Genomic DNA, 23,183 nt, shown 5'->3' with positions numbered 1-23,183 from the left:
AAACCTTGTGTGGATCTACATACTAAAATGATAGCAACTTGATATACTGCTCAATATTGTGTTCAATTTCATTTAACCAGAAAATAAAACCTAATACTACAGACATTTAAAAATATCAGAGGGCTCTGGGGTTCTTTGCCAATATACTCTGGAAGGCATTATCACACTGAATTTATAAAGGCAAACACACAATTGCTTTCCAAAGTGATACAGTCCAACAATTAGTTATGGATGCTTTTGATTTCTGTGACGAAATCTTGAATTCTCTAGAGATCATGAGAAGTGTAAGTTCACACTCATTCTTAAAGGAATAATTTTTTAAATTATGCAAAATATGTATATATTTGCTTCTGTGTAGAGGTTTATGCATGCGAGTAAAGTGTTCTTGGAGACCAGAATGTGTCAAGTCCCCTGGAGGTGGAGTTAGAAGCAGTTGTGAGACAGATGACGCCGACACGGGTGGAAGACACAGAACTCATTATTCTCTGCAAGAGCCTAAGTTACTCTTAACCACTGAGTTGCCTCTGCAGCTCCCTTAAAAGAGAGAAATACAGCTCTGATAAGATGAAAATGAGTTGCTTAAGTGCTTTCAAGGAATGTACTGACAAATATATAGGTACATTATAACACTAGGTGAGCACCACAGAGCTAGCAAAATTCTCTAGTAGTTTCTTTCTAATAGCCATATACAGACTAACCACATGATGTCAAAATTTCAGTTAGATGACCAGCCATAAAATCTGGCATGACAGATCCTTGTGTCATACCTTGTTAACCAAGATATGATTGCCCAACCAGATTGTGCCAATACAGGAAATAGGTAGAGTACATATAGACAGTTCCGACTCTTGTCTGTCATCACCTTTCTTCTTCCAGCAGCACAAACACATCATTCTGCTTGGACACCAGCAGTAAGTAGCACTTCTTTATTTTAAGTTGAATCTCCTGATGCCAATGCATTTATAACTCAGCAGCAGCAAAGTGTTATAGTTAGTGATTGCACATCTGGATTGCTGTCAGAACCCTACTCATAATTTTATTGAGAAAAATTGTTATTATTTAATATTGTAAAGTTTAAGTATGCATGAATTCAGTAGCTTAATTTTTATCCTTGAAATGCTTTTTTTATGGAGATATGAGAATGAATCTTTTTATCCTAAAATCAGAAATTAGGTCTATGACTTTTCAAAGTAGTTGTATTAATGGCATCTTTACCAGAACTATGATTTATGAGTGCAGGGATTTTCCTGTGCAATGATGCAAATATTATTAGATTATGCATGCTAATGATTTCAAATGGGCAAAATCAGTATTATAGCACTGATCTTGAAATCAATGAGTTACTGCTGATCATCAGAAGAATATATAGTGGTCCCCAAAATACATTCAAGACAAGCAGAAAACAAAGCATTTCATTTTTCTGATCACAGGTGAATATACTGAGGTAGATTGTAGGTACTTAACATGTATAAATTATGTGTATGTTTTATATGAGAAAGCAGTTTCCCTCAAATATACTTGTGTTTGGGGCAGATAAGAAATGTTTCTGGAGAATATTATAATATTATTATACTACTTAATGTCAATAAAAAGGGAAGTACAATTGGAAAAGATTGTAATTTCAAGGGGCATTTATTGATGCTTTTCTACATGTGTTTATATGATGTACTCAGCTAGTTGACATCTGAACTTACAGTGCCTGCCAGTCTGGCTAAACTCTTGATGCTGGGTCAAAAGCAGACAAAGTTAGGATTAAGTGTCACTCCTGGCAGCTATAATAGATAATAGACTGGTCTATGGTAACTTTCAATCCTTGAGGTGAGACAGCTAATTTTACAAAAGGCAGGCACAAATTGCAGAAATGAGTGGCAGATTCCAAGTACTGTAGATCAAACACAGCTCACAATTCCAGTGCCACTGCTTAACAAGTTCAAGGAAACAACAACATTCCGTGTTAGAAAATGGAACAAAAAAAGAAGGCGTTTTAAGGAGTGTACAAGGCTGTTATTCTTACAAGATATTTGTCCAGATTGTGTCTATAATGACTTCTAGCTGTAGAATTTATGATCTGTGTTGACTGCTTCATAGTTCAGAGAAACATGACAAGGCAATCTGAGGGACGATTACATATTACATTGGAATATAGAAAATATTACAGCAGATACTCAGAGGAATGCGACTACTTGTCATATGATTCTTCCAGTAATGCACTCACCCCACGTACCTCTGCTGGGGATTTATTGACATATTTCCTTGTCTGCATAATCCCCTAGCACTGCAATCTCTGGCTTTCAGAAATGAAGGCGTTGCAGCCACAGAGACGGTGCCTAGGTTTCAGTTGTGCTACCTGAATTCCTATGACACCTCAGTATTAAACCTGTAACAATGAGATTGCTCATGTTTAAGTGGGATATTGAGTCACAGTATCTCCCTACTAGGTTTTTATGAGTTATAAACGAAGCCCATAGGGAGGCACATAATAAGTGCCACTAAACACAGTCTATATTATTTTGTGTGCCTAAGTTAGGGCAAAGTATGCAATGGAAAGTTTCATGAAAATTACCAAGTTATGCATTAAATCCATCTATTTCATAGACTTTATATTTATTGAAGAATAAGAAAAACTTTTTTTTCTGGTTAGGAGAAATCATTAAAGCAAGTTAAAGGCAATTTGTCTCTGTAGAGAATGCACTTGCTATGCAAGCACAATGGACAGAGTTTAAATCACCAGAACCCATGGAAAAACCAGATGAGTGTGCCTGCATGCTAATACTTTCAGTGCAGGCAGAAGGCAGAGACAGAGAATACCCAGAGCAAGCTGTGTAGGCAGACTAACAGAAATGGTGGGATCTGGGCTCCCTGACAAGGTAGAGAGCGATTGAGAACACCTAATGTCTTCCCTTGCATGTGTATACATATACTCTCATACTGGCACACATTCGAGTATATACATGAGTGTGTGTGTGTGTGTGTGTGTGTGTGTGTGTGTGTGTGTGTGTGTGTGTGTGTTTTACTTACTACCCTTAATAAGAGAATGTGTTCCAAATTATTTAAATGTTTTTCTTATTGTTGAACATGCCATTTATCATACATTTACCATATATGTGAAATATAATAATAAAAGTCTAAGATTTTTCAGGTTCAGTCCTGGAATTATGGACTAGACTTTGAGGGTATTAATCCACTGGACACATTAGCCAAGTTAAGGCCATTGGTTTAAAAATATGATAGTGTTGGGTGTGGTCATCTGTAGGTATGTCATAGCACTTCAGACTCTGAGGAAAGGTTGTAAGTTTGAAGCCAGTTGGACTGTATAGTGAAAACCTGTCTAAAAACAAAAGAACAGAAAAACTTTTAGTAGGTGAATAACAAACAAGCGTAATAGAATGGAGTAGGCAGAGCTGAAAGTATCCAACAAGGGTTAATTATACCATATCGGTTCCCTGTCACAGTAATAGTTGGGAGCTTTTGTTACTATTGAAAGGACAGAGGAAGAATTCCTAAATTCCTAGAATCTGAAGAGGGGACCTACTGTGTCATAGGGGAGGAGAAGTTAATTTCCCAGAGCATTCATAGGTTCCTGCTTCGGGGGCTACAGTTCGGAACTTTGATTTTTTCTTATTGTACCAGCTGCCACCAGGCTCTTTGGGTTTATTTTATTAACATTTTGATGATATGAATAGCATGTTCTCCTTGTTATATTGAATGTGGGATATGGATCTCATTACTTCCTCCAGAACTTCTGTGTTACTCAGAAATCCATGTACTAACCATTATAATGCAGCTCCTTTTTCTCTTCTTTGTTTTCTAGACATGACCTTATTGCCATTGTTGTTGCTCCTGGCTGCTGCTCTGCCCCCATCCCTTCTTCACAATTACCTGGATTTTGTGGTAAGGTTGAGTATCTTCTCAGAACAATTTAGGCAAATATGAAGGCTAAGAGGCTACAAGATCACTCTTCAAAACTGTAAAAGGCCAAAATGTGGAATAAGTAAAAAATTACTCATTGATAGGTCAGAGCAGTTGACTTTATTTTAAAGCTGTGTTGAATAACCTTGTAGCCCTAACTACAGGTGAATATTAAACAGTGGTTAAATAAATCCTATATCTTAATGAAATTGGCATACATTTATAACCACAAAGTAGATATCAAAATTAGGGCTGGAGACAAATATAAAACATTTCATATCAATGACAATTAAATTGTATTTTTGCTATACCATTTTAAATATAAATATTGATGTTAATTTAAAATAATTTTTAACATGTTCCATAACTCTAAATTACACATGATATTTGAATAATATTTGTATTGGAATTTTCATGTTTGTGCTTTTATTTTATGAATCTTTCCATACCAAGCATTGTTATTATTTTAGTTAATCCATTTCAATATGGTTCTCATGGAAAACTCACATTTGTCTGACTTCATCTTGTACATTTTGTATATAACTTTCATAGATATTGTCTGAGAAAATTATATCTACACTTTCAATTTTAAAAGTTTGCTAGATTAAGTGAGGGTTGATGCTCAAGAACACTTGTCTAGAATGTACAAGTCCCTGGGTGTGATCCTCAGCAATGCACACAAACACACACACACACAAACACCCATAGATGTAAGAACATTTACTACTGTACAACAGTAATGAATAAATGTTTACACATGAATAAAATGTTAATATTTATAATATCTTCTTATGTGTAGACAATCCCAAATGAGACTCAGTCATTTTCTCTAATGATAGAGTGTGTAATACCAGTAGAGATGTTCTCCCTGTATTTACTAAAAGCATTTCTGTAGTCCTCATGCTCTTCTTTGGTCTCAGCATTAGAATCTACTAGAATTCCTCAAGAGTAAGGAGTGCCAGTAACTGGTTAAACTTGTTTTGAAAAATAAGTTGCATGTCTTTTGTTACGATAATCAAATTAGCAGTCTGGAGACTATTATCTAGGTGTTCATTCAAGTTGTTTTCATTCCCAGTTTCTTTCCTAAAATAATTGAATTTCGTGGCACTTTTGAACCATCTATTCCACTTCCCTTCCTCCCTTCCCCCTTCCATCTTTGGTCTTCTTGTATGTCTTAATAAATTTTCAGGGTCTGAATAGCAGGAAGATTCAGTGTCATCTTTTACGAATGAAGAGTTTTTTTGAGAGTTACCAAGGGCAACTGATTCTTCTCCCGATGTCACATTTTATTATTCCTCTTGACTTTACTTTGTGGTGTTGGAATTAGGTTGTATTACCTATCTAATGTAAACCCTTTAACAGTTTATTCCCACTTCTCCTTGTTTCTAATATGTTTGTTTTTGAATCTGTTCTAGTGCCTGTTAAGAAAAATAAGCACACTTAACTGGTGGAATTTTTAACTACCATGGAAGGTAGTATAACAAGCAGAAAATAATAATGGCTTTCTCAGAAGCCATATATTTTGTCTTTAGAAATGAAACAACTGCCGGGTGTTGGTGGCACACGCCTTTAATCCCAGCACTCAGGAGGCAGAGGCAGGCAGATCTCTATGAGTTCGAGGCCAGCCTGGTCTCCAGAGCAAGTTCGAGGATAGGCTCCAAAGCTACACAGAGAAACCCTGTCTTGAAAAACCAAAAAAAAAAAAAAAAAAAAAAAGAAATGAAACAACTTTAAGTAGGGTTTTCAGGTAAAAATGGAATACCTGGGGCGAGGGACTGGAGAGACGGCTTGGGGGATAAGAGCATTTACTGCTCTTGCAGATGCCCTTTTGGTTCCTAGCATCCTCCTCAGGTAGCTTACATCCACCTGTAACTCCAATTCCACGGGACCTGATACTGTCTTTAGGCCTCCACTGGTACTGTACTCCTCTCCACAAACCCTACTTGATCACAAGCATGTACACTTAATTAAAATATATATTTTTAGAAAATGATGCCATCCCCTTAATAAATAAATATCTGGGGATATTGTTACTTTAATTTACATCAATGGCTACTAATATGTACATCCTTTCTGCCTTTGAAATAAGTATATCTGAGAGATCTCTTGCCACAAGACTGTTATTAGTGGCCTCAGAACATATAACATTAGGGAGAAATGGATGTGTGACAGAAAATTGAATGCAGTGTGATTAGATCCATCAGTGCAATGTCCCCAGAGTCTTGAGGGAAGTAAGTACTACAAGGAGAAACAACTTATCCTAGCAGTAAGATAAAATGCATGTGAGGGTCTGTCCATCAATAATTATGCTGTAATATCTTATTTTGCACTATAAAGCGGCACATTTTGGAGTTTGTTTCTACCAGCAAATGGCTCCTACACCTCTGCCAACTCACATCCACCTCACATCCACCTGTCCTGCACAAATGGAAAATATAAATATATAATTTATATAAATATAAATTTAAATATCAGCATCTCAGTTTACTAGGCAGTCTTATTTCTGTTCACTGAAATGTAAAGTCAGCAACTCAACTATGCTCAAGAACACATTGCCTCTAAACTGAGTTGGATATTTTATTAGATAAACTTGTTATGGGAATGAATGCAGAATCCTGTTACATATAAAATTCTCTTATTGTAATAGAATACTGAATGTACACATGTACTGGGTCTGGACCTACACATTATCCCACAAGCTTCCAAACTCCTGGTTAGGTGGCTTTCACCCACTTAGGTCTATAATAAATTACATGTTTCAACACTTTCTTGCTACAACCTAATTGAGTGTTAATGATTTCAGGTTCTCTACTGTATATGACTATTATTATAGGTCTCTTATAAAAATCGACCTTTGTAGCCTCAGAAGAGTTTTTACCTTGTCTTGCCATGAATTCATTCTTATTCTCAAAGTTTCTGTATAAAGTGTTCCTTAATGAAAATGTCATAGATTTTTCTTAACATGGATTAATGACTACTGTGGTCATGAGTATTTAAAAAATGACCTTCTTTCACCTTAGTCTACCTATTCACCATTTTACGAAATCTTAACATACACTGACATGACTTTAATTTTGTATCTCTTCAGATTGAAAGTCTTGACGATTTGTCAACTGCCAGAGATTCAATCCGAGAAGAGATTGTAAACAAGCACAATGAACTGAGAAAAATGGTTTCTCCACCCGCTAGTGACTTACTAATGATGGTGAGGGGCCACACTGGGACAGCACATTTGGAGAGCTGTGTTTGGAGCCTCCTGATAACATCTAGCTTCTCCAGTGTCCTTTAAGAGGGTCTATGTCTATTCTAGCATTCCTTTTTTTTTAAAGCATAAGTATTCATTATTTTGTTTATGTGCTGTGTTTCTGCGTGTGAGTGTGTATCCACATACTAAGGCATGCACGTAGAGATCAGAATTGGTTCTCTTCTTCTTTATCTTTTGCTGTGCTATGATGAGAGTAGGATTTATTCAATTTCTTTTATAACAGTGACTCATTGGTATTATGGAACTCTATCAGTTATAGTGACAGAACTATCAAATCTTGTGACTTTGGTCTCCAGTGAAAAGCCACCTTGTTATTTTGGCTCACTCTTCTCTCTCTTAATCTAGGGCCAGAACATCTCTCCTCCTTTAAGGTCCATGTGTCCCTTAAGTTCTTTCAATGGAGAAAAATTAAGCTAGGATTTATGAGGTGACTTCTTATGGCTATAAAAACAGTCTTAGTACTTCCACATGGTTAGTGAAACTAGTAGTACAGCAATTACTCAAAGTCTTAAAGGTTCCTGTTGTGATTTCAGGAGGTCAATTAGACTACTAAATATTTATATATATATATATATATATATATATATATAATATATATATATACATATATATATGTATATATATATATATATCTCCTTGGGAAGACATAGTACTTATATTTCTTTAGTATAGAAATGACCATATATAAGTGGGAGTAACTTCTGACATAGGTTATGAAAACACTAAGGAGATCATGAGATGGGAGAAAGGGACTGTAGACAGTGTGGAAAGGGCAAGGAAATGGAACATGTGTGACATCAGAGGGAGGCTATGGGTGGAAAGGCATGCATGGGAGGATGGGCAGGATTAAGAAAATATGCAAAATAAACTTATTTATAAATGTTGCAATGAAAGTTGGTAATATATACGCTAAAATAAAAATTTAGATATATACCATATTCTAATTGATTATGATGAAAATCAAAAGATGCCTACAGAAATTTTGTAATGATATAAACTAGTCATATCAGCCTGTCTGCAAAAGATCATGTGACTGAGGTTCTTCCTTGCCTTTCCCCTTTAGCAATGGAGCAATGATGCCCAAGAGAATGCACAGAAATGGGCAAGCCAGTGCACTTTCCAACATAGTCCTCGAGAAGACAGAAAAATAAAAAGTATGTAAAGTCAAAATCACTTACAAATAAATGGAGACTAACACAGGAAAGCCCAGTTTCTGATATTGTGCTAACAAAATGTTGTAAATAAACACCTATTCTGATACTGCCCTTTTTAAAAAAGTTTAATATCTCTGGGGCAGAGATGGCTCTGAAAGGCTCCACATGGTGCCTATTGGATATTTTATATTTTACACAAACTGTCTTTCATGATGACATCTGTGAGTATTGCAACCAGATCTCAAGTGAAAGAGATATGGATTATCACTTTCCCTGCTTTAAAGATTAAAATATATAGATTTATGAAAATTAAGACTGAGCTAACAGATGAGAATCCTAGTCATTGGCCAAGCAGCTTTGAACCAAAAAAAAAAAAAATTAGAAACTGAAATCTGGATGAAAATAATTACTAATTAAGGTCACATAAAGAATTTCTTTTTTATTTTACTCTGTTATTTTTTATTTATGTGTATGTTTGTCTCTGTGTATTTATGGACATGTACATGTATGTGAGAGTGCTTCTAGAGTCCAAAAGAAGGCAGTAGACCCTTAGAGGCTACAGGTGATTGTTACAGTGTTGTCACAGGTGGTTGTAAGATGCTCTGTATGGATGCTAGGAATTGGATTCAAGTCTGTTGATCCCCTTACATGCTCAGACATGTTTTCAGGCCTCGGAATTTGGAATTTCTATCAGATAAGTCAGTATCTTATCTTATGATGTGGCTTGTTTGTGTTCACAAGCTATCTTTTTTATTGTAAAAATATATTTAATTTGATCAACTAATTTCATTTTATCAAGAAATCTTAAATATCTTGGCATTTCCATTTACTACTTCCCTTATAATTTTTAGTGGAGAGGAGACAGGCCTTACTGTATAGTCCAGGTTATCTTCAAATTTCTGGTCTTCCAATCTCAGCTTCCTATGTCCTGGGACTTTGTAAGCCACCAATATGTGTCTGCCATGCTCTTCCTTGGTGAGATCAACTTATGTATAGTCTGAGTGCCTTAAAGGTATATTATGTAAAGTTAAAAATAACATTGAAACATAATATTTACATAAGGAAGTGTAAAAATGATGACAAAATAAATAATGGACCATGAGATAAAATATTTCTTGAGATATTAAAAATAATTACCTTTGGCCCAATTTGAGTCTAATAAATTAATTATCATTTTCAAGGTTTTACCTCTTATATATTTCTAATTTAATAGCATAATGATTAAAAATTTATTTTAAAGACTACAATATGCAGTTAAAGTTTAAAGATTTTTTTTACAGAGCTTGATAAAAATACTAAATTATTTGAGGGGGGTTTAAAATATGGTTTCCCCATTCCCTGAAGAAAAATTGGCCTGTAAAATTTTAATTATCAAAATAAGACATGACCTTTGTAAATATACTCCCCTCTGTCTTTGTTTGTTTTGTACTTATACTTTTAAAAGTATGGCTGTAAAGAATGCTCACATAGACCAATAATCCTAAGTGTGTAAAAATTTTTATATGAAAACTCTAGCTAGTGCAGGAGAGAAATGAAAGGAGTCAGTCTTTGTCTTCTCTAATACTGTGAATCCACATTTGACACACATGAGGCACACACACACACACACACACACACACACACACACACAAACAGGTGCACACTGTGTGGAGAATTTAATGTGTGAATGAATGAGTTCAAGGAAAGAAGATACTGAGGCAAAGATTTTGTTGTCTACTTAGTGCTTATAGTATTCAGCACACATATGTTGAATACCTATGGCTACTCTTCAGCTGAAGGTTCATCAGTGATGAATCATGTGTCTTATAAATATTCAGAAGCAACTGTGAACTTTAAAGAGCAAGGATTCTGCATGTGTGCATGTGTGTGTGGTGTCTGTTGTGTGTAGTGTGTGTAGTGTGTGTGTGTGTGTGTGTGTGTGTGTGTGTGTGTGTGTGTGTGCACGTGCTTATGTGTTCCTCTTTTTTCCTTATTGCTGTCTTCATGAGTGGCCTATCTTTTTCCTTAGACTTAGCATGTGGTGAGAATCTCTTCATGTCAGATTATCTAACATCATGGTCTTCAGCAGTCCAACAATGGTATGATGAAGTCCATAGTTTCGACTTTGGTTCAGGCCCCACATCATCTTCAGCAGTAGTTGGACATTATACTCAGGTAAGAAAAGGTACTCTAGATAAGTGATAGGCAGGAAAATATTTTAAATTACTTGGCAGATTTCAAAAACAGAATTTCAGTGCAGAGAACTTTTGTTTTCTTTTTCACACAGGTTCTGGTTATGTAGCCCAGACTGACTTTGGACTTTCTATTTTCTATCAGTCTCCCAATTTCAGGGACGATAGAGAGAACACACCAGCCATACACACTTGGGAATGGTTTTGAGTGGTTGGTTGTAAATTGGTCTTCACAATTATTGGCTATTTGAGCTGACTTCTTTCAACGGCTTCTCTAATTGTTATGAGTAAATATACTTGATGTTTCTTCTAACTCTAATCTCTTGCTCCTGTCCCCAAACAACGGTGTTTGTGTTCTAAGGCACCAATGCAGAGTTTACTTGGGCTGCACATCAGCATTGTGTGGCTCCTGAGGGAAAAGGGGAAGTTAACTCCTGGAGTTTGTTACCAGAAACCCTGCCAGGTGGCTTCCTGATGGACCTAAAGCCCAGGCCCAGGGCCCTTTCCTGTCAAATAAGGTGACTCTTATAGCAAGAATTATAGGACTGTAGCTCCATCCTGTCCACTGTCAAGGGTCTATCAAGCATAGAAGAGAATGTGATGTGGGGATCCTGCTTGGCTTGATGGAGAGTATATCAAGAAATGGTATAGGCAGGGGGCAACTCCAAATCCATGGCTTGATCAGATCCTGCAGTCCGAGAGACTTGAGCTGAAAGACAGTTTCAGGAGGGAACCAGGAAATACAAGGCTCTATATCTGAGCTCTCACCACATACAACATCTAGGAAATATGCATTGTTTCTGAGTGGCAGCATTCCACTAGGCTGGACCTGCAAGGTTTGCAAGCCACCCAGTATCTTTGCCCACTAGAAGGAAGATACTCATGGCCATGGCTTAGCATCAATTTAAATAGCGTCTTCTCTGAAGCCAGGAGGACTTTATGGTTCATTTTCCAAAGTCAGGGTTTTATGGACACAGGACACTTGTTTTTGCAAAAACACTTCAGTGTACTTATCAGAATGGTAGTCACCAGCAACACAATGGTCAATTTGATGTCTGACCAGGAATTGACCTGATATCCAGACGACCCTCTTGCTGTTTATTGTCACATGACTGTAGAGTTTTAAGCAAGGTTAGAGATATTTTACATCCATCCATAGATCTTTTGATTATCTTTCATTTTGACACAAAGCTCCTTGACCTCAGCCCAGGCTTCTGCCTCCTCATCATTTTGGGAACTGAAACATGTTAAAGAAGAATAATAGCTTCTCTGAGATGGGGCTGAAGCACTGTCAGCCTCCATAAACTTCACTTTGTAATCCTTACAGTTTTACCAGACTAGCTGACCAACAGGACCCACTTAGGGATATTTTAACATCTGTAGTTTGATTCAATGATTCAAGTATGCCCAAAAGCATATATAGAAACAAAGCATTCCAGTGGTGTTTTAAATTTTATATTCTCTATTTGTTTGTCTCCATTATTTTCCCCTCTGACATGTGCCCTGCCTTTGTCTCTGGGTTTATAGTTGGTATGGAACACATCTTACCTAGTTGCATGTGGAATTGCTGAGTGCCGTGATCAATCGTGGAGATACCTCTACGTTTGTCAATATTGTCCTCCGTAAGTATCCACTTCAAAGTTCATTTTCAAATGCAACTTGACATTTTTAATTATTATAGTAAAAATATATATTAAAGATATATTTTACACATGGGGAGGGAAATAAAAACCTTTAAATATTTCTTAAATATTTAAAATATTTAAAAACATATTTAATAAATCTTTGAAATGTCTAATTCATCAGTTCCATGAATCACACTCAGAATCTTTTCACTTATCCCCAAAAATGCATTCTCTTCCCTCCTCAATTGCTGTTTTCTTGACTAATGGTCACCCCACAAGTATGCCACATACAGGGATTGTGAGATTCCATATTGTTAGTTTGTGCTATGTTTGTAGGCCACAAAGCAAACTTTTAATATTAGACCAGAAGAGAACCTGAATGAATGATGCAGGTTACTGATTGTGGGACTTCTAATTAAATTGATATAAGTGGTCAGATCTCCTTTTTAAATTTTATTGCTGAGTGGCATAAGAGGTTTACACTGTTAATCCCAGCACTTGGGAGATGAGACAGTCATATTTCTGAGAATTCATGGCCAGTGAGGGCAACACAAATTATCCCTGTCTCAAAATTCCCCCCAAAATCATTTTATTTTTTGAGAATTTGATAGAGGAGTACTGTATTCCCATCATTTCCACACTTTCTTCTCCTGCTCCAAATCACCTTACCCCATGATCCCTGTCAAATTCATGATCTCATCCACATTACATAATATGCACACACATAATACCACTAAGTCCATTTCCTGTTGCTCTTACGTGCAAGTGTTTAGGGTAGAATACTAGGGACTGGATAACTTACCATGAGTCTCCTTCCTGAAGAAAACTGATTCTTCCTTTTTTAACACCCATAGATTACCCATAGCTCCTCATCCAGGGCAATACAGCCTTTTGCCGTCACCCTTGTTTGCCTTTCTGAACTTGAAAATAAGAACCTATTGCTAAAAACTTCACCAGCTTCAGACACAGGCCTTGGAGGAATAGAGCTAGAATTCACCTGGAAGCCTCCTTCCTGCAGCTCTCCTATTATTAGAAGATGCTATGTAAGCTGCCAAGGGAGAAAATAATCAACAGTTATATCTTTCTATAAAACCGTAACAATGACTAGCCAAGTTGCTATTTTTCCAATATTAATTTTTGTGCTTTTTTTGAGACAGGGCTTTTCTATATTGCTTTGGAGCCTGTCCTGGAACTCACTTTGTAGACCAGGCTGACCTTGAACTCACTGAGATCCGCCTGTCTCTGCCTCTCGAGTGCTGGGATCAAAGGAGTGCACCACCAACACCCGGCTGTTGCTTTGTTTATGCATGTACACATACACACCTCTAAAAGGCCACAAAAGGGCATTGAATCCCATAGACCTGAACTTTAAAGGTGGTTATGACTTATTTCACATGGTTGTTAATCAATTTTGGATCCTGTGCAATCACAGCAAAAGTTCTTAACCATTGAGCCATCTTTCCAGCCATACGTTGCTAACTTATACCTAGAAGTATTTATAGAATAGTAGACTTCAAAGACTCTATGAGATTTCCTTAATCTATTTCAAACATTAAGAAAGCTAAAATCTTAACTCTTTTCTCCTCAGAATTTACTGAAAATTTCTGAAAAACCCATTCACTAGAACATGATTTTAAAGCCAGAAATTCACTTCCCTTCTATGCTCTGTACTTGAGGTCTTTAAAAAAATTGTCATGAAAATGAATATGTATTCATAATCTGTCAGCCTAATTTTTCTTTCAAATATTTTAATTACATCTACATGTATGTTTGTCCATGTGTGGGTATGTTCAGATAGGTGCAGATGCCTGTGGAGACCAGAGGTATCAAATCCCATGAAACTGCAATTACAAACAAACTTGGGAACCAAACCCAAGTCTTCTAAAAGAGGATTGTGCTATCTTAACTCCTGAGACATCTCTACAACTCGATTTACATCTTTTAAATACAAGAAACTTATATAACATAAGGTTGAGAGTCTTTTCAAACCAAGCCTTTCAAATGATTCATTTCTAATCTGTCTCTGGGTAGCACTGAGGGTGTGGCATCTCAGTTGAAAAGTATGGTCCTCAAGGGATTTTCAAGCTACCTAGTCAAATAAGAGGAATCTGGAGCTTGGCACCTAGAAGTGTCAGATGAGTAATGAAGAGAAGCAATTGACAGAACTTGTACAACACTTTGACTTTTTCACTTTCAAGATTTCTCATACACATAGAGCTGTGTTCCACATATAGAGGAGAGGTTCTGTTAAAATCCTTGGAGATTGCCCACACACCCTTGCCATCCTTAGTGCAATGGGCAATCTGACTTCTCTATTTTCTTATGACAGTAGTGAAGTGATGATCCTACTGAAGCAGGGGTAGTCACTATTAGAGTATTCACTCTTCAGATGGCTTTTATAAATAGTTTTTTCTAATTATCATTTTCATTTTTGATAAGCTTAAAGGCTTATATCCACATGCTATCTTCAGAAAACCCTAAACTTTCCTAAGCACGGGGTCTTTCATAATTATACACTTAAATTCTTGACCCTCACCAGGTCATCATGGGGACCTCTTCCATATGAAAGGTATCACAGCATTTCCTGCAGTTAACTTTCTCTATAGAAAACATCTTTTATACCTAACCAGCATCCTGTGCTGCACTGTCTTATCAATTTTCTGGGTTCATCAAGAAACGAAGAAAGTGTTTCAACATTAAAAGATTTCTTTCTAAGCTTTATATTCTTATTTAAACTCTTTCAATTGCTCAGGTTCTGAGATGATAGTTGAGGGAGTGAATGGATTATCTCCTTATTTCATATCTATATCTGAATACTATTAGCAAGTGGTAGGCTTTGCATGGCATAGTTAAAGCTTTTATTAGCAATTTACATATATATATATATATATATATATATATATATATATATATACTTGTTGGGTGTATGTATGTGTGTGTATAATATGCAAGTATTAGAGTGTACAAAGAAAAATAAAAATATTTGATTTTTGCATTTCAATTTCAGTGGTAATTATGTAAGAAGGAAATACATCCCTTACACAATAGGAGATCCATGTGGCAGTTGTCCTAATGACTGTGAAGATGGACTGTGCAGTAAGTTATTCAGATACAAATAGAATTACATGAAATGGCAATCTGTTTGAAATTTAATAGCAGGGCTTTATATTTCAAGAGACAAAAATGTATTTAACATCATTTTTTTTCAATTACAAGTTTTCCTTTGTTTAGGATGTATGCATGTGCTTTTGACATTAAAAAGCATGACACTTTATCTAGTCTAAAGAAATATCTGAAATCAGTGCATATTTGTAGCAATACTGGTATTATTGCCATTGGAATCTACAGAAATATTTCTATGGATGTAATTCACTAAAAGTTAAAGTGAATTTTCTTGTCCTCAAGGCTAATACAATCTTAGGGTTGGCAATTTAAGAAGAGAAAGCAATACAAATCCAAGTAGTTGAGATAATAGAACACACACAGGTCAGTCCACACAAGGAAGACAATTACTACAATTCTTTCCCCACCAAGGAACTTAGCACAATAAAATTCTAAGCTCCCCCAGAACATCACTTGAATTTTCTGTTACATTTTGTTTCTTTGTGAATGTGTATTTGTGTCCCCCTGTATATGTACAGGCACATGTATATGTGCCCTGACATCTGTGTAGTTGTCTGTTGAGGTGAAACGACAACTTGTATGAATTGGGGTTCTCTCCTTCCATGATACAGGTGTGAGAGATTGGCCTCAAGTAGCTTAGTGACAAGGACCTTTAACTTGAGCCATCTCACTGGTCCTTGGTCATCATTTGAGTCCTTCCACTTAATCATCAATTACATGTTTTTTTTTTTGTTTTTTTTTCAATTTTATGTGTACTAAGTAAAATCCACACATATTATTAGTTCACTAAAAGCTTAGTATTTCATCAAAGATAGGAAGTAAAATGAATGCCATAGTATCTCATTTTTAGTATCATTATAGATATAAATACAAAAAATAAATGTAATCCCAACATCCCAGAGGCAGAGGAAGGAAAATCATGAGTTCAAACTCAGGTTGGAGTACTGATCACACTCTAGGTCAGCCTGAGATACATAAAGGAACTGTAATATCAGTAAGGTGTTTATAAAAATGGAATATAGTATTAAAATTAATGTGGAAAATTCTGGTGCCAATTCGCTGGAATTTTTGTGTATTCTCCAGTGAGTTATAGAATTCTTTTTTTTTTTACTTTTTATTTAAAATAGGAACAAGCTTGTTTTACATATCCATCCCAGTTCCCTCGCCCTCCCCTCCTCTCCTTCCCTCTATTGACCCCCTTATTCCATCCCCTTTCTGCTTCCGAGGGAGGGTGAGGCCTTCCGTGGGGATCTTCAAAATCTGTCATATCATTTGGAGCAGGGCCTAGACCAGTTCCCCTGTGTCTAGCCTGAGAGAGCATCCCTAATCTCTAAGGGCTCCCATAGTTCATTCATGTACTAGGGATAAATACTGACCCACTGTCAGAGGCACCACCAACTGTCAGGTCTCCCTACTGACACCTATTTCAGGGTCTGTGTTGGCCTATGCTGGTTTCCCAGCTATCAGTCTGGGGTCCATGAGTTCCCCCTTGTTCAGGTCAGCTGTTTCTGTGGGTCTCTCCAGCCTGGTCTTGACCCCTTTGCTCATCACTCCTCCCTTTCTGCAACTGGACTCCAGGAGTTCAGCTCAGTGCCCAATTGTGGGTATCGAGTTACAGAATTCTTTATTGTGTATTTGTATAGATAATCTTCAGAGTAGATTATATCTTAATTAATATCAGTAGATTAATATCTTAATGATATTAAGATTATAATCTTAAAAAGAAAGAGCCAAATAGTCACAGGTTTGCTGAATGTTCTTTTAAAGGAGTCTATTTTATCAATAACAGCCAACTGAAAGACTATAAACAGAAATAGAAAGGAAAAGATCCTTATTTTCATTGCAGCATTTTTACATTTACTTATTTTTGGTGTAGGCTGTTGCTAGTTTTGAAACAGGGTCTCACTACATAACCAAAGTGCACTACTCATTATGTGGTCTAGTGTGACCTCAATCCCCTGATCTTGCTGTATCCATTTGCCAGGTGTTATGGAAGTTGTATCTTCCATAGAGCTCTTAGAAAAAGCATGATGAAAAATCCAGCAAGTAGGAAGAGATTCAAAACTAGTCATTTTTCTGTTATTAATGGAAAAGTTATGAAAATGTGATACAGAAAGAGGATGTGGAATAATAAATACCTTTTTGTTAACTGTTTTGTTTAGTGCTGATGAATATATACATATATATATATATGGAGAGGTGCAGATGTCAAAAAGGCCTTGTGCACACAGAAAACCCCTGGAGAAGCTAGGAAAGTTAAACACATAGCTTATCTCTTCAATGGAATGAGATGCACAGCTGCTCTTTCTGGACTGTCAGGAATGATGATTTACAACCTGGTGATCTTTTGCTGTCTGATGAGCCAGGCTCTGCTGCATCTCCCAGAATTTCTGTTTTACTTATCACAGATTCTATATCTGTAAATCTTGATCATTGATTTTAGGTCCTAACCCTATTCTTACCAGTGATGTCACTTGTGCTTTACAACAGCCTAAGTGACTTCTGTGTTATCTTAGGGTCAGGCCAATTCTGGCACCCAAAGGTGTTATGTTTACCTCAGTCATTTCCTTAAACCCCAAATCTTAGACACTGTCTCTGAGCCAACAGTACCCATCCTTATAAAAGAAGACAAATGTGCTTTAGAAAGACTCTCAGTGTGAACATGTCTTAAATTGCTGTGTCCTTGGGACTGAGTTCATTGTCATCAGAAAAAAAAATTCCCAAAATAAGGCTAAAATAAAATGATCTGGGTAAAACTCCAGAAGTCCTGACCCTGCTCCTGTTAGAATAAAATTGGGCTGAGTTTTATTCTTCTCTCTTTAAGGATCTTTTGTTGTTGTTGTTTTGCTGTTGTTTTTTGTTGGTTTCTTTGTTTGTTGCCCCTACTGGCCATAAAGCCTCAGAGAACCACCTCGCAGAGGGAAAGAGGACTAGCCATGTGCCCATAGTGGTGCTTTTCTCAAGGTGGAATTGGCAGGGTTACAAGATTGTATGGACTTGACTCTAGCCTGGATAACACAATGAAACACTGTGTCAATAAAAAATACTAAAAATATAAAAGATACACATGTTCTTTTTTCATAATTATGAGTAATGAATTCTCTGAGACTGGGTGAGGTGAATGTAGGTTCATGAGTGGGAGACACACATCAAAGACATGAGAAGGATTGAGTGAATTTTCTTGAGTACTGGTGGACCTTTGACTTCAAACAATTAATAATCAGAACAATATTCTCCACACCTATTTTCTCAAGCCTCTGTCTTCATAAGATTACATCATCTGGTTTGAGAGACAGAATCAAATTCTAGGCCAGTCATGAGCAACAGAATATTCTGGAATGATGTAATACTCAATATTTTCACACAAGAACTCTGTTAGACCCAGTAGCTATAGAACATAGTAATAAAACTTGTTTTTCTGAGAATACAGCTAAATATTAACTGTATTTAAGTTTAAAAGGTACTTGCATAATGAATGGCATTTTGAATAGTAAGGTTCTTTTTTGATATTTGTCTTTATTTTATGCTTATAAATTTTAGTGTTCCCATATGTGTACATATTTATGCACACCACATTTGGGCCCCAGGACAACGAGGGACAGACAAGGTATTGAGTCCCATAGAATTGAAGTTACAGGTGGTCTTAAATCACCACGTGGATGCCAAAAATCAAAAAGAGCTCTTCAAAAAGAGTAAGAACTTTTAATCACAGAGCCATCTTTCTAGTCTCTAGATAGTTCAGTTCCTCAAAGAATCACTCCAGTTAATTTTCTTATGCCTTTTGTGGGTGAAGAGATGCATCAGTTCATCTCAAAGACATCTCACAAAGCTCTAATGTAAAGAACATCTATTCATTTGCTCAATGCCATTGTCCCAATTCATGTTTTGTTTGTCACTGTTAATAGAGGAAATAATAACAAAGTAATGAATGTCTTTGTTCTTCTTTTCAGCAAATAGTTGTGGATATCAAGATGATTATTCTAACTGTGGAGATTTAAAGGCATCAGTAACCTGTAAACATCCAATGGTGAAAGAACACTGCAAAGCTACATGCAACTGTGAAGGCAAAATTCACTAAATTTTGAGTACACATGAACAGGGCCTTGAGAAGAAAGAGCACCTCTTCTACTTAGGTTTGCCACATTCCACCAGGAAATTATAGGTATAAGTACACTCAAATGATTCCAAACAGCAAAGATTCCATTCTTCTACACTGTCCCATTTAGCAGAAATAATTTATCGTCAAAGATTTCAAAATAACAAAATCAATAATACCTTTTGTGCTTGACCTCTGAATTCTGTGACAAATTTATGGAGTTGAATCAAGCCAGAGATTATGCATCATTTGTCTGTGTGACTAAGGTCACTAAAACTCTGTCTTGAAAATAGGAATCAGAGCACAAAACACAGCACATGCTTACAATGTAACTGTCAGTCATCTTTCCTAGCTCTACCTAGTTAACGCTCTCCATAAACAAATCTACATTAGCTTTCTTTGATTTCTTTTCATCATTCACTCTTCTTCACATTCCTCAGAATTAGTGGTTCAAACTCTAAACTTCAATTTACATTTAATTGTTGGGTTTTCCAAGCACCTTATTAAAATGTAAGTTAATGAACAGTATTTGCTTGTTCAGATGACTCCATTGGCCTTGGTAGCTGTTAAAAATTTAAATAAATCTTAATATTTGCATATTAACCCTCACCTAGTACTTGTCTAAACTGGTGATTTGGGGTTTATTTATTCCAGTATGGTACTACAATACTTTCGATAGCGCTTACTTAATTTTTATTTACATTGAGGTTCTTAGCCTTCACAATAGTTTGCAATAATCAGTGAACATCTCAAATAATAATCAATAGTGGAGTTCAGTTTGACAAATAATCCTGAATATAGCCTGTCATGCCATATCACAACTCAGTCCTAATCAAGATCATTTATTCTCTATGCTCACACAGATTGGTGAGCACCATGAACTCAAAATCAACTGCATATTCCCAACCTTAAGAACTTGTATTTACAGGAATAGCTCTGGCAACCTAGAATCTATCATTATACAAATAACCAATGAAAGAAATCCACATTTCCTGGTCTCATTGCAAAAACATAATATATAAGTCCCAGCAGTATGACCCTGACCTACCAAATCCACTAGCTTTTTAATTTTTTTATTTTAATTAGAAAGAAGATTATTTTACATGTCAATCCCAGGGCCCTCTCCATTCCCTCCTCCCGTGCCCCACCAAAACTAACACCCTACCTATCCCATACTCTTTCTGCTTCCCAGGGAGGGTGGGGCCTTCCATAGGGGGTCTTTAGAGTCTGTCATATTATTTGGGATAGGGCCTAGGCCCACCCCCTTGTGTCTAGGCTCAGGGAGAATCCCTCTATGTGGGATGGGCTCCCAAAGTCCATTCCTTTGCTAAGAATAAATACTGATCCACTACAAGGAGCACCATAGATTTCCCAGGTCTCCTCAATGACACCCATATTCAGGGGGTATGGATCAGTCCAATGCTGGTTTCCCAGCTAACAGTCTGGGGACCAAGAGCTCTCCCTTGTTCAGGTCAGCTGTTTCTCTGGGTTTCACCATCCTGGTATGGACCCCTTTGCTCATCAGTCTGCCTTCTCTGCTACTGGATTTCAGTTCAGTTCAAGGTTTAGCTGTGGGTGTCTGCTTCTACTTCCACCAGCTGCTGGATGAAGGCTATAGGATGGCATATAAATAAGTCATCAATCTCATTATCAGGGGAGGGCATTTAAGGTAGCTTCTCCTCTGTTGCTTAGATTTTGAATTGGTGTCATCTTTGTAGCTCTCCAGACATTTCCCTAGTGCCAGATTTCTCTTTAAAACTATAATGTTTTTATTATACTCTATTATAGTATCTCTTATCATACTCTCTTCTTCCCCCAACTCAAACCCCCTACCCCATCATGTCCTCACCCCTCCTCTTCTCCCCTTCGCATTCTCCTAGTTAACTCTCCCCTCCTCCCATGCTCCCAATTTGCTCAGGAGATCTTGTCCCTTTCCCCTTCTCTGGGGGACCATGTATGTCTCTCTTAGGGTCCTCCATGTTTTCTACCTTCTCTGGCAGTGTGGATTGTAGGCTGATAAATCATTTACTTTAGGTCTAAAATCCACATAAGAGTGAGAACATATCATGTTTGTCTTTTTGTGACTGGGTTACCTCACTCAGAATGGTTTCTTCTAGTTCCATCCATTTGCCTGCCAATTTCAAGATTCCATCCCCGCGCCCCGCTGAGTAGTACCCCATTGTGTAAATGTACCACATTTTCTCTATCCATTCTTCAGTTGAGGGCCTCTAGTTTGCTTCCATGTTCTGGCTGTTACAAATAATGCTTCGATGAACATTGATGAACAGATGACTTATTTTGGGTATATGCCTAAGGGTGGATCTTGTGATAGACTGATTCCCATTTTCCTGAGGAATTGCCATACTGGTTTCCAAAGAGCTGTACGAGTTGGTACTTACACCAGCATTGGAGAAGTGTTCCCCTGTTTCCACATCCTCTACAGCATAAACTGTCATTGGTGTTTTTGATTTTAGCCATTCTGACAGGTGTAAGATGGCATCTCAGAGTTGTTTTGATTAGTATTTCCCTGATATCTAAGGATGTTGAACACTTTCTTATGTCTCTTTCAGCCATTTTAGATTCCTCTATTGAGAATTGTCTATTGAGTTCTGTACTCCACTTTTTAATTGGATTATTCAGTGTTTTAGAGACTAGCTTCTTGAGTTCTTTATAAATTTTGGAGATCAGCCCTCTGTCGGATGAGGGGTTGGTGAATATCTTTTCCCAATCTGTTGGCTGTCGTTTTGTCTTGTTGACAGTGTCCTTTGCCTTACAGAAGCTTCTCGGTTTCAGGAGGTCCCTTTTATCAATTGTTGATCTCAGTGTCTGTGCTACTGCTATAATGTTCAGGAAGTGGTTTCATGTACCAATTTGTTCAAGGGTATTTCTTACTTTCTTTTTTAATAATTTGAGTATGGCTGGATTTATGTTGATTTCTTTGATCCATTTGGACTTAAGCTTTGTGCATGGTGATAGACAAGGATCTATCTGCAGTCTTCTACCTGCCAGCATCCAATAATGCCAGCACAACTTGTTGAAGATGCTTTCTTTATTCCATTCTATAGCTTTAGCTTCTTTGTCAAAAATCAGGTGTTTGTAGGTGTGCAGGCTATTATCAGGGTTTTCAACTCAATTCCATTGATTTGCCTGTCTATTTTTGTGCCAATACTAGGCTGTTTTCAGGACTATAGCTCTATAATAGAGCTTGAAATCAGGGATGGCGATGCCCCAAGGAATTCTTTTATTGTACAGTGTCGTTTTGGCTATCCTGGATCTTTTGTTTTTCCATATAAAGTTGAGAATTGTTCTTTCAATGTCTGTGAAGAAATGTGCTGGGATTTTGATGGGGATTGCATTGAATCTGTAGATTGCTTTTGGCAAGATTGCTATTTTTACTATGTTGATCCTACCTATTCAAGAACATAGGAGATCCTTCCATTTTCTGCTATCTTCTTTAATTTCTTTTTTTAAGGACTCAAAATTCTAATGATACAGATTTTTGACTTTTTTTGGTTAGTGTTACCCTACAGTATTTTATGCTGTTTGTAAAGGGTGATGTTTCTCTGATTTCTTTCTCAGGACATTTATCATCTACATATAGTAGGGCTACTGATTTTATTTTAGTTAATCTTGCATACTCCCACTTTGCTGAAGGTGTGTATCAGCTGAAGGAGTTCCCTGGTATAGTTCTTTGGTTCAATTATGTAGACTATATTATCATCTGCAAACAGTGAAAGCTTGACTTCTTCCTTTCTAATTTGTATCCCCTTGATCTCCTTTTGTTGTCTTATTGCTCTAGCTAGAACTTCAAGGACAATATTGAAGAGATATGGAGAGAGT

The 23,183-nt window shown here is 36.8% G+C and overlaps 1 protein-coding gene across 1 annotated transcript; it reads left to right on the top strand.

Moving 5' to 3' along the window:
* The first annotated feature begins 3,813 nt into the window (after positions 1-3,813).
* LOC100755475 (cysteine-rich secretory protein 1-like) lies at positions 3,814-19,325 on the top strand. The gene is made up of 7 exons (XM_035453466.1): positions 3,814-3,876; positions 6,989-7,114; positions 8,238-8,328; positions 10,337-10,482; positions 12,027-12,121; positions 15,132-15,220; positions 19,198-19,325. The coding sequence occupies exons 1-7, from the start codon at positions 3,814-3,816 to the stop codon at positions 19,323-19,325; spliced, it is 738 nt and encodes a 245-aa protein (XP_035309357.1).
* The last annotated feature ends 3,858 nt before the right edge of the window (positions 19,326-23,183 follow it).

This window comes from Cricetulus griseus (genome assembly GCF_003668045.3).
Source record: "Cricetulus griseus strain 17A/GY chromosome 1 unlocalized genomic scaffold, alternate assembly CriGri-PICRH-1.0 chr1_1, whole genome shotgun sequence".
Classification (NCBI taxonomy): Eukaryota; Metazoa; Chordata; class Mammalia; order Rodentia; family Cricetidae; genus Cricetulus; species Cricetulus griseus.
This window is presented reverse-complemented; position numbering and strand designations above follow the sequence as displayed.

Bases quoted from the DNA above. Each gene is read 5' to 3' on its own strand.
- LOC100755475 (XM_035453466.1), top strand. From the start codon at position 3,814: ATGACCTTATTGCCATTGTTGTTGCTCCTGGCTGCTGCTCTGCCCCCA. The intron at 3,877-6,988 runs TACCTGGATTTT...TTTAATTTTGTA, and splicing joins CCCCATCCCTTCTTCACAAT to TCTCTTCAGATTGAAAGTCT. The intron at 7,115-8,237 runs GTGAGGGGCCAC...TTTCCCCTTTAG, and splicing joins CTAGTGACTTACTAATGATG to CAATGGAGCAATGATGCCCA.